Source organism: Brachypodium distachyon, chromosome 3 (genome assembly GCF_000005505.3).
Source record: "Brachypodium distachyon strain Bd21 chromosome 3, Brachypodium_distachyon_v3.0, whole genome shotgun sequence".
NCBI classification, from domain to species: Eukaryota; Viridiplantae; Streptophyta; class Magnoliopsida; order Poales; family Poaceae; genus Brachypodium; species Brachypodium distachyon.
Window position 1 is genome coordinate 32,291,382 of NC_016133.3, and position 23,759 is coordinate 32,315,140.

Below are 23,759 nucleotides of genomic sequence, written 5' to 3' on the forward strand. Positions count from 1 at the left end.
AGATGAAGTTGTTCACCCATAAGCTGCAAAAATGGATCGGTAATATCTCATATAACGATTTTTCGAGAGATAGTTTCTGACTTGCAAGCTTTGGAGGTTAAGTATGATGATGAGGATTTAGCCATCTTACTCTTATGCTCGTTGCCTAGTTCCTATACAAATTTCCGCGATTCAATTCTTTATAGCCATGACTCTCTAACCCTTAATGAGATTTTAGAGGCACTGATACCATCTGAAGCGATCCTCCCCCTTATAGGATTTGATCTTTGTGCTTACAGTGCTAGTCCCTGGAATCGACTCGCTAGCACACACAGTTTCAAGATGTAATATCAAGATATAAAGGTCAAAAGTATATTACATCATATTGATCCAAAACCTTACATATTGCATAACCTCATGGGTTAGCTCAAAAGAAAAGAAAATCTTGCAGCGGAAAGCAGAAGATGCAGGAGTCCCATAAAAACTCCACAGTCGAAACATGTTGGAATGTAAACTCGCAACCCTATCAGATCGTACCTCACTCTTCATCTGGTTCACCTACAACATTTAAACGTTGCAGCCACTAGGGGGTCAATACATTGAATGTATTGGCAAGTTCACAAAAGGGTTATAACAGATCCTATCAACTATATGCAGTATTTGGCAAGGTGGGGTTTGGCTAATTGCATAAAAGCATCAACGTATCATTCTATCATTTTATTAAATAGTTTTATCACTATTGGACACGGGGTAGAAACACCCATGCTCCTATTAACTTAGAGCACATTGAGGAGATACATCAAGTGCTCCTGCCCTGTTCAAACCATTCTTTTTATTTAAGAAATTGGAATGAGTGAGACCTTCCTTACAGCCCCCATATCTAGTTGCTCATAATTGTCCGTAACCGGGAACACGGCTAAGTACTTAGTTTGACACTCTCGAGAGGTGGTACACTTTACCCACAGAAATCGACATGTTAATCCCTTGCTGTCCTCAGGGTAGAGTAGCAACGGCATCGATTATAGGAATTTTCAGACCATAATCACCCAGACTATCTGAGGGACCTACGTTCCCACCTACACGGCTACATCTGCACAATCCCTCGGATCCAGGATCATATGTCTTACATCCATCCTGGCAGAGCCCATATTACCATGTGGTTGTACTGGAAGCTACTAAATAGGAAAACTAGTCCAATCTCTGATACCCCAGGTGGCATTCCACATTTGTGACGCAGGCGCTCCCCGAATCCACGGAAGAGATGTCCATGGACGATCCATCTCCGAATCCACGAAGACTCGACTCAGAGGGACCCATAGAAATGGACCTGACGTCGCATAACATCTCAAAATCTCAAAGCAGTCCACCCAGGATGATTCGTTGGGGTTGTTTTGCCAAGTATCCAAAATTACTCCTCAATGACAATGACAACATATTGTAATAATACCACCCTCGAATACTAACATAGCATAGCATTTGACTACCTACGTTGGCGATTGGTGGTAAGGACATGGCAGAGGTATCCTATACTACTAGGAGATTCATAGCTAGCATAGGTACAATAATATTCCTAACAATGCAACTAATAAAGCATCTAATGCATAGTAAAATAATAGGTTAAATGATCAAAGTGAACCTGCCTTGATAGCAGTTGGTATTCAGCACTCTTCACAATCACACAGTTCGCTCTCCGAGAAAACTAATCAAATACAAACATTGCATACATAAACACACCATACAATCAAAAGAAAATATATGCCATGATGCAATGCAAAACATGTGACATTATTTGGTTTATTTTATTTGGGTGATCAACTGGTCCTAATCATTGGAAATTAAAATTAATGCATTAGGTTTAAAAACAAAAGCAAAAGCTAGGGGTTTAAACCCTAAAACAAGGTTTTATTGGAATCAGCCAATTAATTTAATTCAAATATTTATTTCTCTGTCCCAATGGACAGAGGACATTAAAACAAATTTTTGGGCACTGGTTTCATTTAAAAAGGACTTCTAAATAATTAGTTATGATTTAAATGGCATTAAACCCTATTCTGAAATTTGAATGTGATTCAAGTATTCAAATTTGAAATTAGACAGTGCCAAAAGATCCTACACTTCCTAAGGATTCTAGAAAGGTGTGGATCATCAATTTTGGCCAAACAGATTAAAAGATATGATCATTTGAAGATACAGGGGCTTTTCTGCAAAAGTGACATTTAAATAAAATCCGGGATTAAAATTTTATTCTCGTTTTTATTTAAGCAGTGACACGTGGCGGCATTCTCATTGGTGCGTACCGGTTCGATTAAAATTAAAAACGGGGATCTAATATCGGCCGTGGATCAAGGATGGACGGTCGGGATCGAAGATGGAGCTCACCAGCGAGGTCTTGGGTTCCGGCGACGGCGCAAGCTCGGGCGGCGGTGGCGCGGGGTGCTCCGGCGACACGGGCGGCTCGGGGAAGCGCGCGGAAGGTGCGGCGCGTCGAGGCGGGGTCGGGGACGCGGTCGGCGCGGCTCAAGGCGGTCGGACGCCTTGCCTAGGACGGCGGAGCTTTGGTGAGCTTTGGGCTCGGGTCGTCGGGGCGCTGCAGTGCAAGAAAATGGAGAAGCGCGTCACGGTGTGGGCGAGAGAGAGAGGAAGACGAAGGAGCAAGCGCGATGAGGATGGCTCACCGAGCTCGTCGGTGCGACGCGAAAACGGCGGCGGCAGGCGTGCGGCTCCGGCGAAGAATTCCGGCGGCGTGGGTGCGTGTGAGCGGGGGTGAGTAGAGGGGAAGAAGAGAGGGGAGCTCGGGCTTTTAAAGGACGTGGGCGGCTCGTTCTGGGAAGGCTGAAATCGTCGGATTCCGGAGATTGCGGCGGCACGGTGTCCGGCGCGGACTCGGCGGGCGGCTTTCCTAACGAGGAAGAAGCAGCTGACAGGTGGGCCCCACCTGTCAGTGGCTGCGGGCGCGCGCGCGCGGACCGGGCCGGTCGGTTCGGCTCAGTTGCGGTCGGGACTGGGCCCGTTCGGCCCAAAACGGCCGGGCCGGTCCGGTTTTCTCCTCTTTTTTTTCTTTTAGCCTTTTTCTTTTTCTGTTTTTCTTATTTCTTTGATATCTTTTGATTTTGAACTCCAAATTGGTCCAAATAAATTCCAGAAAATTTGTAAAATCATGTTTTATCATGATTCAACTTTTGCGAGTAATTGCCCCTCAAAAAATATATATATAAAAATGCATTTGCTCTATAAATGCCTTTAGGGCTATATAACTATTTAAATAAAATAGTTTTTCAACTCCAAATAATTATCCAAAAATTATAAAATAGCTTATTTATGCAATAAACCCCTTTTATAAATAAACCCTATTGGTTTGAAAATCCAAAGCTCAAATTGGTGTAAACCCTAGGGTTTAAATTGAAATAAAATCTTTTAAAAGCGTTTTGAGATTCAAATTTGAATTCAAATATGCAATTGTGGCATGATGCTCATGGATGCAATGCATATGTAAAGGTTTGAAATTTTGGGATGTTACAGACCTAACCCCCTTAAGATGAATCTCGTCCTCGAGATTCGGTGTGATTAGCAAATAGGTGTGGGTGGTCTTGTCGAAGATCATCTTCGCGTTCCCAAGTGGCTTCTTCTTCAGTGTGATGGTCCCATTGAACTTTGCAAAACTTGATGGTCTTGGATCGGGTTTATCTGTCAGCTGTATCCAAGATTCTGATCAGTTTCTCCTCATAGGTGAGGTCACTCTGCAGTTGGACTTCTTCAAGGGGTATCGTATCTCTTAGTGGCACGTCGGCCATCTCAGGATGACACTTCTTCAATTGCGATACATCAAAGACATTGTGGACATTGGACAATGCTTCCGGTAAATCTAGTTTGTAGGCTACTTCTCCTTGGCGTGACAAGATCTTGAAAGGTCCAATAAACCGGGGTGCTAGCTTTCCCTTGATTCCAAATCTCTTAACCCCGCGTATCGGTGAAACTCTTATATACGCTCTATCTTCAGCCTCGTAGGTAACCTCTCTACGTTTGGAATCTACATAGCTCTTCTGCCTTGATTGAGCTACCTTCAATCGGTCCCGGATGAGCCTAACCTTTTCCTCGGCATCCTTTATCAAGTCTGGGCCGAATAGGCTATGGTCTCCTACACCATCCCATAACAATGGTGTTCTGCACTTCCTTCCATACAAAGCTTCAAACGGTGACATTCCTATGCTGGCTTGGAAGCTGTTGTTGTATGAAAACTCTGCATACGGCAGATTGTCATCCCAACTGGATCCATAATCTAGAGCGCAGGCTCTTAGCATATCCTCGAGAATCTGATTTACACGCTCGGTCTGTCCATCCGTCTGCGGATGAAATGTTGTGCTCAACTCTAGTCTCGTTCCCAGAGACTCATGTAGTTGTCCCCAAACTCTTGAGGTGAATTGGGTACCTCTGTCTGAAACTATTTCTCTGGGTACTCCGTGTAAACACATTATTCTGGACATATAGCGCTTCGCTAACTGTGCGCTGGTGTAAGTGGTCTTTACCGGTATGAAGTGGGCAACCTTGGTCAAGCGGTCAACCACTACCCAAATGGAATCATATCCTGATCTGGTCCTTGGTAAACCGGTGATAAAATCCATGCCAACTTTATCCCACTTCCATTCTGGTATTGGCAGTGGTCTTAACAATCCTGTTGATTTCTGGTGTTCGGCTTTAACTCTGCTGCATACATCGCACAAAGCAATGAACTCTGCGATGTCTCGCTTTAATCCGGACCACCATAATGTTTCCTTTAGGTCCGTATACATTTTCGTGTTCCTAGGGTGGATTGAGTACGGTGAATCATGGGCTTCTTGTAAAATCAGCCTTCTGATTTCCGGATCCTGCGATACACAAATGCGTTTACCGAACCATATGGTTCCTTGGTCATCTTCACGAAAATCCTTTGCTTTCTCGGCAACCATACTCTCTTTTATCTCATTTATTTTTGAGTCGCCCTTCTGTGCTTTTCTGATACTATCCAGTAAAGTGGGCTGTACTTCCAAAGTGGCCAGATGTCCTTCAGGCACAATCTCAAGTCTCAGGTCTTTGAATTGTCTGCATAATTCTGGCGGTAACTCTCCAGCTGTCAGTCAATTTATATAGCCCTTGCGGCTCAATGCATCGGCTACAACATTAGCCTTGCCGGGATGGTATTGCAGACTCAGGTCATAATCCTTTATCAGTTCTAACCATCTCCGCTGTCTCAGATTCAACTCCTTCTAGGTGAATATATACTTCAGGCTCTTATGATCTATGAACAACTCACAGTGCTTCCCCATCAGGTAGTGTCTCCAAGTCTTCAAGGTGTGCACTACTGATGCTAGCTCCAAATCATGTGTGGGGTAGTTGCCTTCGTGGCTCTTCAGTTGCCGCGAAGAATACGCTACAACTCTTCCATTCTGCATCAATACTCCTCCCAAACCTTGACGTGAGGCGTCACAGTATACCTGAAAATCCTCCTGCAGGTCAAGCAAAACAAGGATGGGCGCAGACACTAATTTTTTTGTTCAATTCTTGGAAGCTTTCTTCACAGTTCTCATTCCAGGTAAACTTCTTCTCTTTCTTTAATAGTTCCGTCATTGGTTTAGCAATCTTGGAGAAGTTCTCAATGAATCTCCGCTAATATTCCGCAAGTCCTGGGAAACTGCGGATATCTCCAACGTTCTTAGGTGACTTCCATTCTGTAACAGCGGTCACCTTAGCTGGGTCGACAGCTACTCCTGCTCTTGACACGATGTGTCCGAAGAAGCTGACTTCTGACAACCAAAAGTCACACTTGCTGAACTTGGCGTATAACTTGTGCGCTCTCAGCTTCTCTAAAACCATGCGCAGATGCTGCTCATGCTCTTCCTTGCTCTTGGAATAAATCAAATGTCATCAATGAACACCACGACAAACTTGTCCAAGAATTCCATGAACACTTTGTTCATCATGTTCATAAAGTATGATGGTGCATTAGTCAATCCAAATGGCATCACGGTATACTCGTACAGTCCATACCTAGTGGTGAATGTTGTCTTGGGTATATCCATCTCTCGGATCTTCAGCTGAAAATACCCTGATCGTAGATCGATCTTTGAGAAAACATGGGCTCCTAAGGATTCATTTAAAACACATTAAAAGAAATTTTTGGGCATTGGTTTCATTTAAAAAGGACTTCTAAATAATTAGCTATGATTTAAATGGCATTAAGTCCTATTCTGAAATTTGAATGTGATTCAAATATTAAAATTTGAAATTGGACAGTGCCAAAAGATTCTAAACTTCCTAAGGATTCCAGAAAGGTGTGGATCATCAATTTTGGCCAAACAGATTAAAAGATATGATCATTTGAAGTTACAGGGGCTTTTCTGCAAAAGTGACATTTAACTCAAATCCGGGATTAAAATTTTATTCTCGTTTTTATTTTAGCAGTGACACGTGGCGGCTTCTCATTGGTGTGTACCGGTTTGATTAAAATTAAAAACGGGGATCTAATCTCGGCCGTGGATCAAGGATGGACGGTCGGGATCGAAGATGGAGCTCACCGGCGAGGTCTAGGGTTCCGGCGACGGCGCGAGCTCGGGCGGCGGCGGCGCGGGGTGCTCCAGTGACGCGGGCGGCTCGGGGAAGCGCGCGTCGAGGCAGGGTTGGGGACGCGGTCGGCGCGGCTCGGGGCGGTCGGACGCCTTGCCTAGGACAGCGCGAAGACGGCGGTGGGCGGTGGAGCTCCGGTGAGCTTCGGGCTCAGGTCTTCGGGGCGCTGCAGTGCACGAAAATGGACAAGAAGCGCGTCACGGTGTGCGCGAGAGAGAGAGGAAGACAAAGGAGCAAGCAGCGACGAGGATGGCTCACCGAGCTCGTCGGTGCGACGCGAAAACGGCGGCGGCAGGCGTGCGGCTCCGGCGAAGAATTCCGGCAGCGTGGGCGTGTGTGAGCGGGGGCTAGCAGAGGGGAAGAAGAGAGGGGAGCTCAGGCTTTTAAAGGACGCGGGCGGCTCGTTCTGGGAAGGCCGAAATCGCCGGATTCAGGAGATTGCGGCGGCGCAGTGTCCGACGCGGACTCGGCGGGAGGCTTTCCTAACGAGGAAGAAGCAGCTGACAGGTGGGCCCCACATGTCAGTGGCTGCGGGCGCGCGCGCGGACTGGCCCGGTCGGTTCGGCTCAGGCGCGGTCTGGACTGGGACGGTTCGGCCCAAAACGGCCGGGCCGGTCCGGTTTTCTCCTTTTTTTTTTCTTTTAGCCTTTTTCTTTTTCTGTTTTTCTTATTTCTTTGATATCTTTTGATTTTGAACTCCAAATTGGTCCAAATAAATTCCAGAAAATTTGTAAAATCATGTTTTATCATGATACAACTTCTGGGAGTAATTTCCCCTCAAAATAAAATATATAAAGATACATTTGCTCTATAAATGCCTTTAGGGCTATATAACTATTTAAATAAAATAGTTTTTCAACTCCAAATAATTATCCAAAAATTATAAAATAGCTTATTTATGCAATAAACCCCTTTTATAAATAAACCCTATTGGTTTGAAGATCCAAAGCTCAAATGGGTGTAAACCCTAGGGTTTAAATTGAAATAAAATCTTTTAAAAGCCTTTTGAGATTCAAATTTGAATTCAAATATGCAATTGTGGCATGATGCTCATGGATGCAATGCATATGTAAAGGTTTGAAATTTTGGGATCTTACATAAAAAGAGAAGATGAAGTCTATGGTGCAGGCCGATGGGTCGTCCTCAAAGGCAGAAGCTCTGCAGATTCGTGGTAGGACCGAGCAGAGGAATAACAACTACGGCAACCGAGATAAGAGCCGGGACGGAAAGGCTTGTTCAAAGTCCCGAGGAAAAGATAAGTTCTGCAGGTATTGTAAGAAAAATAATCATGTTATTGAGGATTGTTATAAACTGCAGAACAAGGAAAAAAGGAACGTTACCTACAAACCGAAAGACAAGTCCAATGGTAATGGTAAGGCCGCTGTCGTTTCTACCGACAGCTCTAAGGGTGAATGCCTCGTTGTTCTTGCTGCTTGTACTTCCCGTGATGATGAATGGATTCTTGATACAACATGTTCCTTTCATATTTGTTGTAACAAGGATTCGTTCAGTTCTTATGAGTCTGTGCAGACTGGAGATTTTGTGCGTGTGGGCAATGACAATCCTTGTCATATTGTTGGCGTTTGGTCCGTTTAGATCAAGACCCATGATGGCATGACACGCACGTTGAAAGAGGTGAAGCACATACCAAGCATGGCAAGAAATTTGATCTCACTTAGTACGATGGATTGTGACGGGTACAAGTACGCCGTATGGCGTAGACTTTTGAAGGTATCTAGAGGTTCTCTCATTCACAAAATAGGTGATATGAATTATGCCAAATTATATGTTCTTAGAGGTAGTACTTTGCCTGGTTTTGCTGCTGCCACCTAATGATTGTTATGATTGTGCAAAAACGAATCTGTGGCGTATGCATCTTGGGCATATGAGTAAACATGGGATGGCAGAGTTGGTCAAGAGAGAGCTGATCGATGGCTGCAGCTTGAGTAAGCTTGAGTTTTGTGAGCACTGCGTTTATGGTAAACACAAAAGGGTTAAGTTCATTTCTGCCATTCGTACCACCAAAGGCATATTAGATTATGTGCATGCTGATGTTTGAGGACCCTCCCGTAAGAGTTCTATTGGTGGTGCTAATTACATGCTTACCATTATTGATGATTACTCAAGAAAAGTTTGGCCTTATTTCCTGAAACACAAGTCTGATGTTTTTGGTGCTTTTAAGAAGTGGAAAGCTATGGTAGAAAAGCAAACTGAAAGGAAGGTAAATTTTTTGCGTACTGATAATGGTGGTGAATTTGTTTCTGATGAGTTTGACGAGTTTTGCAGCAACGATCGTGTTGTTAGGCACTACAAGGTTGCCCGTACTCCACAGCAAAATGGCGTAGCTGAGCGCATGAACATAACCATCATATCGAGGGCCCGTTGCATGCTGTCCAATGCAGGTTTGAGCAGGCGTTTTTGGGCTGAGGCAGCTTGCACCGCATGCTACCTCATAAACAGGTCACCTTCTATTCCACTTGACAAGAAAACTCCCATTGAGATATGGTCTGGTAAACCTGCTGATTATTCATAGTTGAGGGTTTTCAGTTGCACCGCTTATGCTCATGTTGATAATGGAAAGCTAGAGTCTAGAGCTGTTAAGTGCATATTTATTGGCTATGGTCCTGGAGTTAAAGCTTTTAGGTTGTGGAATCCTAAAGCTAAAAAGATTTTGCTAAGCAGGAATGTTGTCTTTGATGAAAAAGTTATGTATCATGATACTTTGTCCACTGATGCCTCTCGCATTGAAGAGGAGAGACTTAGAGTGCAGGTGGAGCACGTTGATGAAATTGTTGACAACGATGATGCTCAGGTTGATCATGGTAATGATGATGGGAACAATGATGATAAGAATGATGATATTGTTCCACCCTCACCACCTGTTTTGCAGCAACCCACACGGTCTATTGCAGCTGACCGTTCGAAGAGAAATAAAGGTCCTTACCCACTTTTAATTGAAGAGTGTGGTCTTGTTTATTATGCTTTGATTGTGCAGAACAGGTGGAGCATGATAGTGAACCGGCCACATATAGTGAAGCAGTTGTTTCCGGCGACCGTGTTAAGTGGTTGTCTGCCATGCAAGAGGAGATGCAATCTCTTGAGAAAGAATGGCACATGTGATGTTGTGCCCTCGCCTAAACAAAAGAAGCCATTCACTACAAGTGGATCTTCAAGAGAAAGGAGGGTTTATATGCTTGCAAAGAATATGTTTCCCGAGAAAGGTTTATATGCTGAGCTTTGTCAAGAGGTTTCTTGCATTAACCTGTTTTGTGACAGTCAAAGTGCTTTTTACCTTATTAAGGATCAGCACATTGATGTCAAATAACATTTTGTTCGCGACGTTGTTGCACATGATCAGCACTCATGATAATCCAGTTGATATGATGACAAAACATGTTCCTATAGCTCAATCTTAGTTGGTATAACTGTTTAGCGGCGTCATATCATGTGAATCCGTCATCTTCTTGTACCCCTGCATCCATTCGTTTACAGCCTTCTGATCGAAATCGTGCAACTTAAACGCTTCACCGGACAATTTGCAAGAAGACGCCCGCTCTCTGGCCCAACAGTGCGTGCAAATTTTCAGAAAACCCCAGCCACAGTATATCTCCCAATTCCTGATTCCCCACGGCACACCACGGCGGCACCACGGCCAGGGACGGCGAGTCTGCTTGGGCAGAGACGGGGAGAACTTGCTTGCCCTTCCCCCTCCTGACTTCAGGATGCAAGTGGAGTATGCATCCTGCGACGGAGTCTGCGCTGGAGACCTGGCCTAGGCAATCCGGCGACGGCAAGCTGCGACGGTAGGCGGCCATCTCGTCTCGGCAACATCAGCTAGATGAAGATAACTGTAGGCGGTGGCCACCATCCCGTGATGGCAGTTGCCAGCATTCAATCGAGACCCGATTAGGCGGCCACCACATCCTGACACTTCTTTCTAGAGATCTTCCTCTTGTGTATTGTTTCGGATGTGACCGAAAATGTGCTGGCGAGTCAAAATTTCTGAAGAAATTGAATATCGTTGAGGCTAATAATATTAGGTGTTTCTTGGTGATACATGCTGCAATTTGGTTTACAAGGCTGGTGTGTCGTTTGCTTTGATCAACAATACAGGAAGGTGATCATAGCATCAGATTGTCTGAACGTGGTCAGGTCATCAGCATGGCTGGACAAATCTCTTGGAAGATCATTATCCAAGACATCAAGTCAATTGCAGCTAGCTTTGAGTGTAGATTTTTTTTGTCTATTCCTTTTGTCTTTGTTAAAGGATGGTGTCAGTTAGATCAGCTAACCAGGTTGCGGGATATGATTCATGTATCAGGCCTTGTTGTGAACCTGAGTTCCTGATGTAACAAATAGTTCAATGAATGAAAAGCTGGCTATTTTCTTTACACTTATAAAGACCGGAGTTGGTGGTCGTCAATTCACCCAAGACTGCTCTGTAGCTTGTTAGATGTGATCGTCACTTGACTGCCACCCATTTCAATGTGGTAAATTATGTCATGATCTTTTGATGGTTTGATGCAGTACTTTTGGGATAATTATTTCTTAAATAAATATTTTTGAGAATTCTTATTTAGCATAAAATTAGAAAACACGATCACATGAATATTTAAAGTAACTCATACATGTATTATATATTTTAATTCCGTAGCAAAGCACGTGCATTTAGCTAGTCAAAAAAAGAAGAAGAAGAAGAATTATGATGCTCTGCTGCTAATATTTTGCACATGATACACACTAGTAGCAGCTAACAGCCCAAATAACTGATAAATCAATGAGCTGCAATAGAATAAAAGGATGAGCTTACAGGCTGACAAAAATACTTTCTAGTACACACATTTGCCTCAGGCGGCAGCTGTTGTTCCTTGGTAAAAAATTTATCCCAGGTGCCAATTGCTACTTGCAATATATATTAGGATTGAATGAGTCAGGCTATGGTATCAGGTTTATGTGAACTCAAAAAAGGATGATGAGTCGTTTATTCCATTCCAGATGCATGAATTAGCAGAGAATAACATGAAACAAATGTGACAAAAACACAAGTTCTCATCGATTACAAAAATTCAGTAGATAATGTTTTTGCTATTATCCCTAAAAATGAAGTTGGTACTAATAACTTATAGGGTGTATAAATTCATGAGTTTAGGATAACTCAAGGCCATCATAAAACACCATTCGTCTGCATGAGTTTTGGACAACTGAAGTCATTTTCGTAGTGTTATCGAACTCCATGTCTCCATGTGTCCAACCAACTGAACTCACGATCTCCAGGTGGAGAATTTTGGTAAAATAGAGAAGGGCAACGGTGATTGGTCTCTTGATGGCCCGATGGGAGAGCATACTCCACGTTGCACATCCTGAACTCAGGAGGGGGACGAGGGAAAACAGATTCTCTCAGTCTCCTTCCAAGCAGACTCGCCGTCCCTGGCCGTGGTGGCCGCCATGAGAAGATCGATCTCAGTGTCTGCCGTCTGATACGAGAGGCTTTGGTTGCCGTAGGGAATCAGGAATTGGGAGAGATGCTGCGTCTGGGGGTTTCTGAAAAATTTGCACGCACAGTTGGGCTAGAGGGCGGGCGTCTTTTTGCAAATTATCTTGTGAAACGTTGGAGTCGGACGATTTCGATCGGGAGGTTGTAAACGAACGGATGCAGGGATGCAAGGAGACGACGGATTCACAGGATATGGTGCCCTGTTTAGCTCCTAGTGTTTTTTGGTGCCGAAAGTGTTTTCTTTATTGATTCAGGAGTTGTTGTTGTTCATGCAATAAGGAGGAATTTCCTATAAGGAGGAATTTGTCTCAAGGTGGATTTTGTTAGATTGTGATCCAAATTTCAGGGGCCCGAAGTTCCGGCCCAACTTCTGGCCATTCCAAGTGTCGGAAGTTCCGGCCCAACTTCCGGCCGAACCTCCGGTCGCTCTCTGTTACTTCTCGAGAAAATACCCAACTTGCTGCGGAACTTCCGGATATTCAAGAATTACCGGAACTTTCGGTGTGTCCGTTACGGATCTGACTTGCCCTAATGCTCCTGCTATATATATCCCTTGTAAGCCGCCGTTTTGGGATGAATTGAGTTCGTGAAATCTCTCAGGCGTTGTAAACACTCCCATATAGTGAAGTTTCGCTGGCTGGCGCCCGTGGTTTTTTTCTCTCGTTGTTTGAGAGTGTTTTCCACATTAAATCCGTGTGTCCTTGTGTTGTGATTTCTTCTTCGTTCTTCGTTCTTGCTTGTCGCGTTCATAATATAATCTACGTGAGACCCGCTCTTCTGGCTTCTAATCCCCGACCATTTAGGTTCCTCGTAGCTCCTTGTCCGGGTAGACATGTTCCCGCGGCCGCCCGCAAGCTATTGTTCGTCTGCGACCCCATCCGCGACAACCCCTCTCTCTCCGCGGTCCCGACGAACATGTCCGTGGACTAACGCATTCCAGGAGAAGGCACTGGTCCGGGGCAAACCGTCGGGCCAGAGTAGGGCATCATCGGCAGCGCCGACAATGAGGTAGTGCTCAACGAGCCTGGCCAGGAGAAACTCGTTGGAGTCAAGGCCGTAGACGCGGAGGTTGGCATGGATCCGGCGAGCGTGCGCTAGGGAGTGGCAGGCGGAGAGGAGAGCGACGAATGCGGAGGGGCTCGCGGGGACGCCACGGTGGGATAGGTGGTCGAGGAGGGAGAGGGCGTGCGCGTTCTTGGTGTCCGGCCGGAGCTCCGCCTGGCTCGTGCGGGGAGCGGCTGCGGCCGCGGTGTCGGCGTCGACGAGGGCGCGGGAAGGGGATCTCACGGGTTTGAGAGGCTTGAAAGGTTTGGAATGGAGAAGGGGGCTAGAGCGTAGAAAATGAGGGTGGTTCAGGACGGCGAGAGAGGAGGAGGTCGAGGCCACGGCCACGCCCATGGCGAGTGTCGGGTTTTGGAGGGAAGAAAGGAACCGTGGATTGGATAGACAGGTGGACGACTTGTCCACGTTGGCGCCACGGTGGCACCAACAGGTGGACCCCCGTGTCAGTTTTACCGTCAAAACGAACTCAACTGGGAAATCACTGCGTGGGAGTACCTCCGGCCCGAAAAACGGTGGTGATTTGAATTTTTTTCAAAAAAAGTGGTTTTTCTAGATAAGCGCCTCAAATGTGGTGGTCTTGCGTAATTTTTTCTTTTATTATTATATGTAGTAGTTTTAATATCATCAGTACTAATTTCATCTATATATGTAAGCATTTTCATCTACTCCCTCCGATCCTAAATTATTGTCGAAATATTACATGTATCTAGATGATTTTTAAGAATAGATATTTCCATATTTGGACAGATTTGAATCAAGAATTTAGGATCAGAGAGGGAGTATTATATATGAAATGGCTATCGTTTGTATGTCCCTTTTTGTGTGTGCGTGCTTGCGTGGGTGTGCGTGTGAAATGGGTCGTCCCGCTGGATGAAATGCCCGACCCAAACGGAAAAGACCGGATTATACCTTTTTTCTATTCGGCCCACGACCCAAACAGACCAAAATGACCGAAAAAAACGATCCGTTTGGGTCGCGCCGTTGGAGTTGCCCTTAGATATTGCTGTGAGAGAACATAGTAGCTGGATGGAACGGTATTGCGGAAACGGGACCGTGCGACTGGGTCTATCGCGTCAACGGAACTGTGCACTGAGAAAGGGATGTCGTGGAAGCGTGAGAAGCCAAGAAAATCCTTGGGAGGCTGCTACTTAGATATACTTCCTCCTTTCCTAAATAATAGATATACCTCCTCCGTTCCTAAATATTTGTCGCTGTTTTAGTACAAATTTGCGCTACTTCCTCCTTTCCTAAATAGATATACTTCCTCCGTTTCTAAATACTTGTCGCTGTTTTAGTACAAATTTGCACTAAAACAGCAACAAGTGTTTAGAAACGGAGGGAGCAGATAGATTAGCAGAAGTCCCTTAACTTAGATTCCACGTTCACCATAAAAAGTTTACCAGCCACATACTAGCGATTTGCACCTAATAAATTTCGAGAAACCATTAAAAAATGGTGTATAGAGAGTTCACATTGATTGCCAACAAAAATTACATAAATCACTTACATAAATCACACGGATCAGTTCACATTGATTGCCCATCGGCTCAAAAATTACATACATCTTCTAAAAAGTTCTTATTACAAACACAAACATGCCCAAAACAATTGGGCTGATTTTGAACTAGCCAACAACAAAGAGCTTCTGCCTCTCGGCAGCAACACAAGCACCCAACACCTGACATAACGAGATTTCAAAGTAGAAAAGCCTTACTGCAGCTGTCATGACAGTTTCAGTTCCTGTATTCATCTGGCCGGTTATGCTGGTAGTCACCTTCCTCATATGCCTCGCCTTCCTCAGGGACTTCAGGTTCTGCATCGTTAGGCTGTCCCAGATAATTGTTTGCCATCTTACTGTGCGAATTATCACGCTTTGAGCGCTCAGTCTCATGCCCATGTCCTTGGCTATAACCATACTGCTCATGGCTTCTGTGCTGGTTATAGCTGGGGTCACCATTGCCATAATCAGCATCACTCTCCTGAAAGTGACCACGGTCATGTTCATGGCGTGCACGCTTGTAATCTCGGTCTCGGTCCCTGGCAGGGTCCTGCTCATGGCTCACATGCTCGTAATCTCTGTCACGATCCCTGCCCCTGCCATGAGAACGCTCACGTTTCCTGTCCCTATCCTGGTCTCGGTCCCGACCATGATCCTTGTGCCTATCTCTATCACGGCGGTCACGCCCGCGGTCTCTCTCCTGGTCCCGTTCTCGATCCCTGTCCCGAGTCCTCTCACGATCTCTATGGTGGTGCTTCTCTTCCCTTGGATCACGATCACGAGTCCTGTCATGGGAGCGTTCACGGGTTCTCTCATCACGATCTCTTTCCCGCACTCTTTCACGCGATTTCTCACGATCCCTGCAGCAGAAGCATTATGGTGTCAAAGAATAACAAGCATCAAAGTAAGATGATAAATTTAAGGATATTAAAGGCTTACCGATCTGCAGGACGATCATCCCTCCTAGGCTCTTCTGATCTAGGGCGCCCAGCAGCATTCTGCTGCTCTCTGATAACAAAAACATATTAGCACAAGGAACTAATAAGATAATCCAACATAGTAACAGCAGTAATACCCTAAAAATCCACATGTTATGGCACCACCATCTATACACGCAACAACGACCATGGTTATATATAAAAATACTGCAGTATATCGAACATACCTAAAGTGCAATAATATCAAACTTCAACGTAAACCAAATGATGTCAAAGTCCCTCTAGATCAGTAAGACATAAAAGTATAACAGACAAATAGAGCAGAAGACAAATTAGAGCGAAAAATGCTGCAACAAACAAACAAATTCAGTAACATACAAGAAATTTGTCAATTAACTATACAAGTTCTTAACTCATTCTAAGAATAAACAATTCTTCAAGTTATCAGAACAAGAAAATAAATATACCTAGCAGAATGCTTCTGGGAGGCATCTTCACCACCAATCCTGCTTGATCCAAGTCCACCACCCAATCTCCTGGGACGCCAATTTGGAACAGTTCTACCACGTTCCACGTCAACCAGCACCCTCTTGTTGTCCACTTTTCGCCCATCAGCTTGCTTGTAAGCACCTAGTGACAACCAAAAAAGGGCCGCGAATTGGTCAGGCATCAGCAAAACGAACGAACATGCATTGGACATGCTGACCACAAACTTACTTTTCATGTCCCGAGTGTGCACATACTCTACGAATGCATATCCTCTAGGTTTATTTGTTACCTTGTCAGTTACAAGCCGAACCTGCAAAGCTCAAAGATAGTAATCAGGGATTTTTCAGAAATAAAGCTGCATTCGACTTAAATACTAGTGGTTATCATTACATACAGTAGTTTGGCTAAAAACATATTTTATGTTGCACGACAGGAAGGCATTAGCCTAACTAGCCGTGCTAACCTTGCATGTGTAGAGCTTCCACGTGAGGATTGAAATCCAGCACACATGAACACAGTTCGAGGCAAAGCGGAGTCTGGCAGATTGGCGTATTGTTGAAAAATATATTGCATACCCCCTTACCAGGGAACTTAAGGGAAAAAATATTGTATGGCAGAGACTAAATACTATACCAAATTGCCCTCTCCGACTTCCGTATAATTTGTTCAACCTTTGTGATCAAGACAAACAAAATAGCAAGAACAATTACATGAATCAAGGTGATATAGGGAGGATGGATGAGTATTCCTTACACGAAGGGAAATGGAAGAATCCTCAACTCTAGGAGTTGAGAGATGGCATTAGCAATATATTTTTCTGATGTTTTCTCCATGAGAAGAAGAACTTGGCAGCATCACTAGTACCTTTAATAGCTCATGGAAAGTAACTATGAATACTACACTCACAAGCTGACCTAAAGTCTCGAAATGTGGAAATCTCCTGCAGATAAGCTGCCTTTATAAAAACATAAAAATCATCTACGCTTACTTTTGACATTGTAACAACTCTTCACGCTTGTCTGCTCCAGCTAATCAATATAGGAGATTTGTCGGACAGGAAATAATAACCATAGAAGCCACCACTACCTTTGCTGCCTTTGGCAGAAGCAAATTGTTTGTTCTGTCCCTCGGTAATTCTGACATTATATAGAGACTGATACTAAGAAAGCTAGCATCAAACTTACCTGTTCATGCACATTTGTTTTACCAGAAAAATCTTCCAGTCTTCACATGTTCTACGAACTGTGCACAGATTAAGATGGCTTGCCAATGATTCAGTGTGAACACTAACTTAATTACCACAAAATCTGAACTCCATTTACCTACCCACGGAGTCATTAAGGTGTATCAACCTCCCTAGTGGACATCTAATTCTCACATGATTTAAAGATGTGTTACATGGAGAAATGGTTCAGGACCTCCCAAGACGATTGATGCCTATATAAGCTATTGTGGAGAAAACAATACATGTATAAACCAAAGCAAGTGTTTTGTCAGCTCTGAAACATATAGTAATAGCGCTATCGCTAAAAACAAGAGAAAGAAATTTTCTTCTGAAAAAAAAAACCTGCAGAATTTTCCCAAAAAAAATAAACAATAAAGCAAAAAAAGTACACCTTTTAGAAAAGCTTGTAGTGTTGAAAGTTTCTTATCCTGTACGATGTAACTGTGCAAGCAACAAGAGAAAACCTAGAACCACTCATTCCCATGTAGCACATTGTCACAGGGTCAAGAACTACAAGGACGATACATAAGATGGTGAAGCAAAAATTTCCGCAGATTTCACCCATGATGGTTTACCAATTTTAGAATAATTGAAAACCTTACCAATGAGGAATAACTTCACCTGCACTGGGATTTGCCATGTATACTTACCCTTTTAATAGGTCCATAAGCTTCAAAGTCCCTTTTAACCTTCTGCTCGGATGTTTCGTAGTTCTGTAAAAGTTACGGAAATTCAGTGAGCATCAAGTCACAAAACAAAAACAACTCATCGGCTATGTTGCCTTCACAGAACTAAAGGATGTCTAAGTCATGCAGCAAATATACTCACAAGTCTTGCAACAAAGAGTGTTTTGTACGGATCTCCAGTGACATTGGGGTCATTTTGCGGGTCATCTATATGAAACAATTTCAAAATAACAATGTTACTATATCCGTAACGGAAAAGGGGCACTGTGGCTTATTTTTGGCTTTTAGAAAATAACTTACACTTCTGAAGCTCTTCAGCAACCTTAGCTGCACCTTGCTCAAGCTTAAGTTGGCGAATTCTATCCTTCTTTTCAGCCTGTATACACAAAATAAAATACTAAAATCAGAAAGAGTAGAAACAAATAGAAGTATAAAACTGATAACCTTGATAGGGAGAACATGAGTAACATACTTTATGTATTAATATCATTAACAAGGGACATACTTTGTGTAGAATATTTCTTTAATTTTTACAAGCTTAAAAAAATCGCTTGAAAGAAGGGGATCATAACTTTTCAAAGTGCAAACAATGGAATCGAAAATTCACTTATTTATCATCTACAAACTAAATTTAGATGTAAATATGGCATCAAGATATTATCTTTGCATTATCTGATTATTTCACTAGATCAATGCCAAATTGTTTGTGCTTCTAGCACACATTGTTATCAAAATTCACATATTAACATTGATACCTTAACAATTCGATGCCCAGCAAGTGTTTGCTATACAAGGTTAACAAATAGGTTTTCCTCTGACAACTATATCTACTACTATAAACACACAGTTTACCCATGGCTCACCGTCCACTCGTTCTGGACCGTCGGATCCAATCTGCACCAATGCCTCAGATTATCCCGAGCGGAAAAAAACCTCCCACGCGAACGGAAAAAAATAATCCGAAATAAACAACCCACGTCGCACGCGCACGGCGCACCCCTCTGGCCCTCTCTTCCTCCAACCGCCGCCGGTTTCTGGGATCCGCACGCCGCTCACCCACCACCGGCCGCACGCGCGGCCGTCTCTTCCTTCAGCCACCGCCGGTCCATTCGCCCAGCCACCGCCGTCCTCTCCCGCAGAGGAGGGATGCCGCCACCGCCGCTGCCCCCTGGTTGCGCACCACCGACCTCGCCCGTAGATGGAGGGGCACCGCTGCAGCTGCCCCCTCCTGGCGACAGCAGCAGCTCGCGGTACAAAGGCCCGAGGAAGCGTCAACGAGGAAGGGGATTTCGTGCTGGAGGCGCAAGGCGCTCCTTGATGGTGGATCAATTGAGGAAGCTCCCTGCATTTCTCCCAGGCGACCTTCTTGCTAGCAGTCAGGTAAATGCAAAAATTTATATGCTTCCAGCTTGTCCAATTCATTATTGTCTTCTGAATCAGGTTGCACTATTATTTCATCCATTTAGACTGGTGATGAGTTTCATGAAACACTACAACGGCTGCATGCAGGAGGGGGGGGGGGGGGGGGGAGGCACGACTTTCTGAATGACCAGTCTAGCATCAAGAAGTAACTGTCTTGGTTCTTTCATGCAATGATGCTAGCATGGAGGTGTGAGATTATTCTGTTTTGTGGGGTGGACACTGGACACAGCACAGCACACACCTAGTTGTAGGAACTAACCACACGGCAAATGTCAGGTTATCTCTTGCTCCAATCGTGAATTATTAAACGGCATCTTCACGATCCAACTAAGTTTAGGATAGCCTGTCGTCTTTATCTTACTACAGCATAATTTATTTGTGACTACTTGCAGCAATCGAGACCACAACGTTACTTATGTTGTCTCTTATCCATGGTCTATTGGTCTGAATGCACAGGGATCTTGACCCTCAAGTCCCAAATAATTAAGTGACTATGTGCAATATCACCACATATTAACTCGTTTGCTGGCATATGATATGTTTGGCTTGACACACCTTACTGTGATGGTACCTGTAGGATGCAATGGAGGGCCACACAGAAGTGATATCGCTGGAAACAGGTGTGGAGAACTCTTCAATCCATGTTTCGAAAAAGCGGAAAAAAGCGGGCGCTTAAGCGCCGATTAGAGCGAGGCGGAGGCAAAACGCCTCCATTCTGGCCTGCGCGCTCGATTGAGCGGTACGCGCGATTAAGCGGTCCACTTAATTTTTGAGCGCGCGGAAGCGGGCGCTGAAGCGTCGATTTTCTGGAAATGCGCCAGGGACGCGGTTGGGTCGGCGCGCGCGGGCGGGAGGAAAATTTCGGGCCGCACCCTGGAGGGGAAATTTTGGGGTCGCAGATACGTGCGGCATCGCAGGGGATCGACTACTCCTCGGGTCGATACAGAGAACAGGGAGAGAGAGAGAGAGAGAGAGATAGAGAGAGAGATCTCAGAGACGGCGGCGCCATTGAAGCCGTCCCGCGCGCCCCCGGCGCAGATCAAGCCCCTCCGCCGGTGCAGGTCCTCCCTGTCGCCGGTCAGACTTCTCCAACGACCGCGCCTCCCTCCTCTTCCTCCACACAACCTGATTCCCCTCCCCGTCCGTCCGTCCAGATTGAGATTCCCATCCCCTGTTCGAGTGTTCGTACTTCGTCCCCGACCTGGGCTTTGAGTGAAGCTCTTCCTCGCCTCAGGTAATTGCTGCTGCCTGCTCCCTTGCTTCATTCCCCTACTTGCTGCCAACAGGATAGGAAAAACACACAGAATTTTGGTTCATGTGTGCCAGAAATTCTACATTTTGAGCTGTCCGTACAAACGCTTAAGCACCGCTTAAGCGCGATTAAGCGTGAATTCCTCTAATCGGAGCCTCGCCGATCGCTTACCGCTTACCGCTTTTTTGAACCATGCTTCAATCATAGAATAGAACCAGTCCTGCTACAGATATAGGTGTAGCTGAAGGTATTGCTCAATTGTAGTCTTTGCTGGGTATTACATGACCCATGAAGTTGGTGTTCATATGCCAAAAAAATCCCATTTAAATTCAGCTCCATATATTTGATTGATTCATTAATTTCTATCCTTGGTCCTCCAGGTGCTGCCACTAAATTAGCTTTGTGTGTCTCCTAGGTTCAGCTATAAGTTTCAGTTTTAGTTCGAAGTGTTAAATACTTGAAATTAACTAGGAGGGTTCAGGTTCAGTTTGAATTTAAGTTTCTCTTTTCTTATTTGATTTTTAGGATTAAGTTTCAGTTCGAATTTAAGTTTCAGTTTAGTTTTAAATTTTTCTAAGAAGGGTTGTACACTGTCGGATGCTCAGTTTGTTTATACAAGAGGGTGATATCAATAGTAGGGGGCTGATGCTTGTGCTTTCTTGTGTTAGCTTCGTTTTCAGCTCAATAGCTCAGGGAGTGTCTGGTTATCAACAAAACAAAAAACTGACTGAGACCCAAAAAATATTTCAGGTAGCTGAGAATTAGTCTCTCCCTTTAGCTTTCACTATTTCCTGGCTACCCAGCATGAATAGTACAAGTATCAGATTGGCATGTTCAACAAATAATAACCATAGTACGCAAATTAGTACCTATTTGCTGTTTCTGTTAGATACTGTACCAAGCTTTGCTCTGCCATGGGATCTATTAGTTAGGGGAAATCATGTTTCATTTCAGATTATTAGAGCTGATGTTATTTTTTCCAAACAGTAGAAGACGAAGAGGAGGAGGTGCTGGAGCTTGTCAGCCACCACCACATCCATCAAAACTTCCTTCGGTGGTATTTCTTTCTCTTTTTCTGAACTTTTCTGTGTCAAAGCGCAAAAAGGCTGAGTGTATTTCTATTTCTTGGTGCCCTTAAAAACCTGTCAAAGGTACCACCCTGATCCATATTTTCCTATTATGGCTTTGTGTTCATTGTAGTTTAACACATGTTAAAATATCAGAAGATGATGAATACTGTGCACTCAATCAACCAAGGACCAGTCATGCCAATTGTTTCTTTAAATATTCCAGAGTGGCACTCCGTACAAGAATTTTGAATAAATGGAAAAAATATTCCACATGTTCTGAAAAGAAGAATATGAAGAAAAAATGATGAATTTAAAAGTAACTCGGATCTTAAAGTAACATTGAGGTGAAAAGCACAATTATAAATGGTCACAATGGAAAATAAAGCTCTGGTTCTCAGTTCTAAATTATTCCCTATTTTCTTTGAGTTAACCTACAAACTAATACAACATTTTGACAGTCATTCCCTTGTTTTTCTATGAGTTCATGTTTTGAAGGCTTAATTTGCTTGCCTGGTAATTCTAAACCTATAGGGTAATATTTACTTTACGTGTGCCATCGATCAACTATTTTCAACATTGGTCACAGGAGAAGAAGCATAGGCAGGCTGTGAAGGAGGCTATTGAGGTACAGTTTATCAGCACTTTGGTTTTAGAGCCCTTAGTTTTTCAGAGGACAAGCACGCACTGATGGCACGAAGGGACACCACAGGTTCAGAACAGCAACAGATTTAAGAGGACAAGCACCATTTCATCTCCCTTGTGCTCAACCTCCTAACACCTTGTTGTACACGGTCAATATGTACGTCATGGGTTCCGACTGCCGACGGTTACGCCACGAGACTCTCAGGGAAATAAAACAATAGTTTACCAACATATATATGTAATTTGGGTTGTGACCTGAACATCTCAGTTCTCAGGTCCAAATTCCAGTGTTGTATGAACTCCAAAAGCATTATTGCCATCAATGTTAAGCACTACTATTTCAGCATGATGCTATTATTTCGGTCTTTAGCTGCTTAGCAGAAAAGGGGGAGTGACATTTAGTTACATGAATTCCGGTCTCAGCTGTAGCATTATATTGAGAGACACCTAAAGTAACATGTTTGATTTTTTTTATGTACACTGTATAAATCAAGTTTCTATTCTCGAGCTCTCATTTTGTTTGCCGGTGTTCTTCAAGATTTCATTATCAGTTCTCGTTTTCCTTACCGTTGGACATGACGATATGTATTCCGTCGCAACGCACGGGCTCACTGCTAGTTTGCAATAAAATACCCGAGTACAGCCATTTAAAGCCATAAATAATTAACAGACATTCTACTAGGATAATAGCATATCATGAGACTGTATGACTAAACATCTTGGGATATGGATAACACTAAAGAATGTCGGCACAAAAAATGCAGCAAAAATTGCAGGAGCAATGGCAAAAACATACCCTAGTCTCGCATGTGGGGACAGGTGGAGCATACTCGGTGTCACCTGGCTCCGCAAACCGTGACACAAACTGCGCCATCCCTGCGAAACAACCAACAACAGCCCGTCAGCAACTCAGCTGGCATTGATCACATACAAAATTGCTCGAGGCGAAAATGATTATATACCCGTATAAGCTGGCAATTTGCGCTTCTCGACGGGTGGCTTGTGCTCGAGCGGCGGCCGTGGCTCGAACAGCTTCAGCAGGTTGGTCGTGAGCCCCGTCGGATGGCTCTGACCGATCTGCCACCCAACGGCCACACAGAATCAATCAAATTTCAGATAGAAAACGAATCGAAAGGGAAGAAGGCGAGGGGAGCTAGGGTTAGGGTTTAGGTGGGAGAAGGCTTACGAGCTTGAGCTGGAGGAGGTTGGCACGGCTCTGCGCCTTCGTGCGGGACTGCACACCGGCGTCCTGGTTCCGCATCATCGCGTTGCCGTAGTCGCCCATGGCGGCGACGGCTTGGAGTGATTTGCGAGCTCGGGGGAGAGAGATTGTACCAGCGATGGTGGGGAGAACGCTTTGCTTGTTTTATATTTTCCATTCCATTGGTGTGGAGGCGGAAAGCCG

The 23,759-nt window shown here is 44.3% G+C and overlaps 1 protein-coding gene across 1 annotated transcript; it reads right to left on the reverse strand.

Moving 5' to 3' along the window:
• Nucleotides 1–14,577: 14,577 nt before the first annotated feature.
• On the reverse strand, nt 14,578–23,747 carry LOC100822879 (U1 small nuclear ribonucleoprotein 70 kDa). Its single transcript, XM_003574123.4, has 10 exons — nt 23,541–23,747; nt 23,317–23,431; nt 23,151–23,230; nt 18,269–18,344; nt 18,111–18,175; nt 17,933–17,995; nt 16,286–16,367; nt 16,036–16,198; nt 15,570–15,638; nt 14,578–15,490 (listed from the first exon to the last, which is right to left on the reverse strand). Exons 1-10 carry the CDS (start codon nt 23,637–23,639, stop codon nt 14,866–14,868), a joined length of 1,437 nt encoding a protein of 478 aa, XP_003574171.1. The 5' UTR covers nt 23,640–23,747; the 3' UTR covers nt 14,578–14,865.
• Nucleotides 23,748–23,759: the final 12 nt, after the last annotated feature.

Bases quoted from the DNA above. Each gene is read 5' to 3' on its own strand.
- LOC100822879 (XM_003574123.4), bottom strand. From the start codon at position 23,639: ATGGGCGACTACGGCAACGCGATGATGCGGAACCAGGACGCCGGTGTG. The intron at 17,996-18,110 runs GTGAGTATATTT...TAACTTTTACAG, and splicing joins CACTCTTTGTTGCAAGACTT to AACTACGAAACATCCGAGCA. The intron at 16,199-16,285 runs GTAAGTTTGTGG...GGTTGTCACTAG, and splicing joins GCACACTCGGGACATGAAAA to GTGCTTACAAGCAAGCTGAT.